The sequence below is a fragment of the Sinocyclocheilus anshuiensis genome, unplaced genomic scaffold, assembly GCF_001515605.1.
Source record: "Sinocyclocheilus anshuiensis isolate Anshui unplaced genomic scaffold, SAMN03320099.WGS_v1.1 scaffold456, whole genome shotgun sequence".
In the NCBI taxonomy this organism is placed as follows: Eukaryota; Metazoa; Chordata; class Actinopteri; order Cypriniformes; family Cyprinidae; genus Sinocyclocheilus; species Sinocyclocheilus anshuiensis.
This window is the reverse complement of record NW_015557074.1, coordinates 82246-87602: the sequence shown is the minus strand read 5'-3', so window position 1 is coordinate 87602 and position 5357 is coordinate 82246. Positions and strand designations below refer to the sequence as shown.

The following is a 5357-nucleotide window of genomic DNA, read 5'->3' as shown; positions in this document are numbered from 1 at the left end:
AAGTTTACTACTGTTATACTTAAAGTATACTTAAAAGTATACTTTTATATACTAGAAAGTGGGCCAATTTAGTCCCAAGGAGTATTGAAATAGTACACTTACAAGTATACTACTAGTACACTGATATTTGTATACTTACTACATAAAGTATACTTAAAAATATACTTGAACTTTACTTAAGTATACTTACTAAAATAAACTTGAAGTATACTACTTTTTGGTAAGGGTGTGCTTTTGGCATCTGTATAGTGACCCACAGAGCTCTTGGATAAGCAGCAGTATCAGATGGCTTTAGAAGACTGGAAAACTTTAGATATAGAACTGTTTGCAAATATAGTGCCTTTGTGTGCTTCAAAAGTTCATATGACTTTAGTTCAGTTCAGAGTTTTTAGGACACAGTGATCAGTACATTCTTTTAAATTTTTTTTTTTTTTTTTGTTCCATGGAAGAAAGAATGTATTTCAATTTTTGGCTGAACTATTCTGTTAAATCTCTTAAATGAGCAAGCTGGAATGATATTGCTGAAATAATTAGTGTTGCCAAATATCTTTTTTTTCCAGAATATTTTCACAAAATGATGGTGTGGGCAGTTCCAGCACATTCCTGCTGATAGCTCATTAAGGTCAGAAATCATGATGGCATCTCACAAATCAGATCTTTCACTGTTCAATTAGTGCCCTGCTCTCACTTCAGACATTTTAGCACCATTAGATTAGCACACTCCATTAGCAGTCCAGATGTTCACTGCCTCCTAGGCATCATACAAACCCACGTTAATTGCTTCATGATAATTTCTATGAATACACATCTGTAAATCTCCATAAGATGATGGTATTGACATGCATATATATGGATGTATAGATCTTCAAATGCTAGGTGTTGTATTTCCCTGTAGGTTGAGCTAGAGGTGGTCAGTGACTGATAGATTGTTGTGAAGCCATTAGATTGGCCCAAATGCCCCATAAATAACAGGTTATGTGTACAGCTTGTGTATGTGATTCATCCACTTGCATCAGTGTTTTAATGTAAGTGCTAATATAGCTATATACATGCAAACTGGTCATTCTGACTTGCTTCCACCAGAAATGCTCCTCAGAGGGTGGTTTTATTGGAGAAATCTTCTGCAGTTGAATAAATGAGAAGCTGTTGGGTAATCTCATTGGAGTCAGTGGACTCTTAAAGCGAGGCACATGAGCTGAAACTCATCTAATGCGTTAGAAAGTGGGATTTGTGTTAATCTACATGAATAGTTATTTTTTATATCACATTAAATGAAAGCACAATGTGCTGAAAGACAAAGTATACTTAGTCAACTCACGGTTTTGTGGACGTTTAGAAAGAAAACAAATTTGTATTCAAGTGGCAAGAAAATAAATCTTGTTTAGCACCACTTTTATAATGCTCTTTTAAAGATAATTTTGCAGTAAGAATAACATTATGCACATTTTTTTCTAACGTGACCTTATTCAAATGACCACAATTGAATAGACTTGCTGAATTTTGTCATTTTGATTGATAACAAGATTGGCATTGACAACTTGTTATAAGTATAAGAGAGACTGGTACCCTTTCGGATGGCCAGCAGGGGGGCAATTGCACTTTGGTGCCACACAGTGATGAGGAGGGTCCATGGTAACACAATCAACACGATGGCAAGAATATCTCTTCTCTTCGGCATCTCCAGGGTTGGTTCTATGCCTGGTCATTACCTGAGAGAGGGAAATGAAGAGAGTCAGACACTAAGAGAGAGACTATACAAATGGAAAGATATGTGGGAACCTCTTAAGTGTCAGGGAATTAATGTACTATTTGATCAAAATGACTATCATTACTTTTTATTAGATTTCAGCTCCATGTGGTCAAGTCAAAAATGATAAACCATTATGCTGCCTGTCTCAGATCGCTGGTAACATTGACCCAAGAAGGACCTCAGGTCTCTTTTTTTAAGGTTTCTCAAAATATAACCTTGCCAAACATTATAGAAACATCACAGATAAAGTAATTCAAAGCCTTGACATGAAAAAAAAATAATATGGTGGAATGAATATGGGTTCCTTGTCCAAGAGAGGATTAAATCAATTAAGGTTGTTTAACTAGAATTTATGGTAAAGTAAATAATATCTTTATTTTGATGATACTGTACTAACCACAACATAAAATATATTTGAGTGACAGCAACAATTTTTTATCACGTCCTGGTTTGGTTCTGATGATAACAACTCGCCCACTTCTTGTTTATGAATCATGTTCTAAGACATTTGAATTAACGGAAACTAAAGACTACCTGGAAAGCAAGTTCAATAAATTAATTCACAATATGCACACATGTAAGTTTATTGTAAGTTACTGTACAATTACCGGAGCCCCACAGATAACAAAAATAAACATTGTGGCAACAAATTAGGAATGAATTACTTCATTTTATTAATTCGTTTCCTAGTTTTAATAAATCGTGGCCACGATTTTCTAGTTTTAATTTAATTTAAACGATGGAACGAATTAGTAAAGTGTGGCCACAGTTAAAACGAGGGAACGAATTCGTGGCCATGCTTAAACTAAAGCTAAAGAACAAATAAATAAGTCGTGGGAAGAAATTATTAATTTGTGACCACAATATGCAGGGCTCCTAATTTACAGTACAATATTATATTTTTTCGATGTTCGATTGTTCAAAACCACAAAAAAAGTGCAGTAGTTTGCTAAACTGGATATTACTGTCGCGGTCATTTACTATTTATATCGTAAAATGTCAAATAGTAAACGTTTAGCTGCCTAGCCAACATCTACGAATGAAGAAGCGTGATGCAGGAATTCAAGCTCGGTTTCTGTAAACAGTAAAGCCCGCCTTTCTTTGATTTGATTTGATTGGCCATCTCAATCATGTTGACTTGACGAGCGCTGTTAGACCATTAACATACAGAGCTGTTCGTAATGGACTGCAGCGGGGCAGCATTAATAAAATCAATTTAGTGCCTATTTGGCCATATCTTATTATTGCTTAACTCAGAAACAAATCTCACAAATCACTGTGTGTCAAACACAGGAGGACTTCACAGAAAATATCCATCAAGAGCAAACACAAAGTCCTGTTATCGTCGATTCTCGCTAGAATAACGCTGATCTGTGAATTACCATTCTAGCAGTTTTGGTGGAAGACAATTGTAAATCAAGGTAAAGACGATTGCATCGACGCACGCTATGATTGATGCGCATACAGCATGTAACGTTATGCGCGCTCTCGGCGCACTGATTGCCAACATCATGTTTTCATGAACGCGCATATTCGCGAAGATGTCAAAATTCATGTCTGGCAGTTGTTTCATAATGAATACTCGCCGAAGAAGCGAGTTCGCGAGTGGTGTTGTACACATGGGCATCAGACGCTCCAAGCTGGGTTTTCTTTATTTTATTAGTATTTTTAAAATCTTCTTAGCCGGTTAACTTTTGTATAATTTATTTTGATACTTGAAGTACCATATATAGTTTGGAAATACTGTAATGCCAATTAAGCTTAAATGCCTAGATTTGTGTAACGTTAGGCCTGTGCCAGTAGGTGGCGACGAACAAGCGTCTTTTTATGTGTTATTATTAGCAAATTATTAAAGCAGAAAACACTTCATCCTTGATTTTAAATAAATTAAATTTAGTAAACACAGTCACTTTTGAGTCTGTTTGTTTCACACAATCTGTTCCTGTACTAGCTAATTCAAATTTTTTGGAAAACAACTGGTTCAAGAGCTGCGGGCGGCCATTTGTTTTTGGATACATCCTTTTTAGCTTTATGGGGGTGCTGGTTAAGGGGTTCAATTTAGCAGTTATTCATTTTACCTAATCTCCACATAGTTTCATAAGTTTGACATTCATTGACTTTATTTTTGGCTTGTTTGTTCACAATGTAGTTCTTTTCCTAATTTAAAAAAAAAAATTTTTTTTGCATGTGAAGCATAATAATAATAATTGTTGTTATTATTATTTAATGCTTAACAGAAAATAAAGAAGACAGAAATTGTATTATAAAATAAACATTATTATTGTTAGCTTCTCACCCTTAGTTACAAACAGGCGGATGGCCACGAGCGTGAGGTCCAGCTGTGACGGCCGCATGCTGGAGGTCATCCACCACGCTGTTGGTTCCCAGAGCATCCCATGCTGCGGTCCAAAGTTCCTAAAAGACACAAAACAACAGACCTCTTTGATGCACAAACTGCAGATTTTGTCTGTTCATTTCTGAGAAGACATCCACAAGGTATAGTTGATGAGACCATTATTTTGTTGTCTTTCTTCCACCTCCTGTCCAACCGTTACAGTGATTAATGTTTTCTGGTCCCAAATTACAATATTAATACCTAGTAAAGCAACCCAGCGCTGATAAATGAATCCTTTTGCTTTTGGAGCGGCATTTGTTTGCTCGCACTCTCCTTTAATCTCAGTGGTAATATTTGCAGTACAGGAACAGATGAATTAGCTGTCAGGTGCCCTTTGTGCCAAACCTCTTCCTAGGAGAATAATAATTCTGTTATGAAACTATTATCACTGAAACCCGTCCTGGCACACATATGAAAGCTGGGTATGATGATGCTGTGCCTTGAACCAAGCCTGTCTGTGTGTAGGTTGTAGCACAAATGCTGGTTGACTGCAGTAGCGACAGTGTATTTTTAGCTTCTCTGGAGGCAGAAAATCGAAGAGAAGAGAGAGAGTTGATTTTTTTGAGAGCAGCATGGCCCCTGTCATTTTTTATATTAAGCAGAAATATAGGGTTAGGAGTGCATGTGGTTGAAAAACAACAGTATATCTAAAAAAAAAATGTTTAAGCAAGTTTTTATTTCAGTTTTTAGTAGAAATAATATAATCAACAAAATAAACATTTCAAAAGTCATCATTAAGGTCTTCATATCATCCGGAAAGGGTTTATTTTGCAGTAATGAAAGGCTGACTATATTATCCCACTTGTTACATGACTGCTTGGCAAATAAATAAATAAATTGACATTAAATATTGATATGAGTGATATTAATTTATTATGTGAGATAAAGGATAAAAAGATAAAACTGCCCGGTCCTGCAGATTTGCTTTATACAACATTAGGAAGATTTCTTTCAGAACATGCAACACAACTCCTTGTTCAAGCTCTTGTTCTATCCAGGCTGGACTATTGCAATGCTCTCTTGGCAGGTCTTCCAGCCACTTCTATCAAACCTCTAATCCAAAATGCCGCTGCAAGATTAATCTTTAATGAGCCGAAAATAATTCACGTCACACCTCTGTTCATCAATTTGCACTGGCCACCAGTAGCTGCTCGCATTAAATTCAAGGCATTAATGTTTGCCTACAAAACCACCACTGGCTCTGCACCCATT

At 36.1% G+C, this 5357-nt stretch overlaps 1 protein-coding gene across 3 annotated transcripts in view; it reads right to left on the bottom strand.

Annotated features, from left to right (window-relative positions):
- Positions 1-5357, bottom strand: part of LOC107676758 (galactosylgalactosylxylosylprotein 3-beta-glucuronosyltransferase 1-like) — a 106603-nt gene that overhangs the window by 36018 nt on the left and 65228 nt on the right. For all 3 annotated transcript variants that reach the window (XM_016471434.1, XM_016471436.1, XM_016471435.1), the window contains 2 exons: positions 4047-4165; positions 1567-1709 (listed from right to left, as the gene is read on the bottom strand). In XM_016471434.1, coding sequence (XP_016326920.1) covers positions 1567-1678 — 112 coding nt within the window. In that variant the 5' untranslated portion in view covers positions 1679-1709; positions 4047-4165. The remainder of the gene's footprint in view (positions 1-1566; positions 1710-4046; positions 4166-5357) is intronic.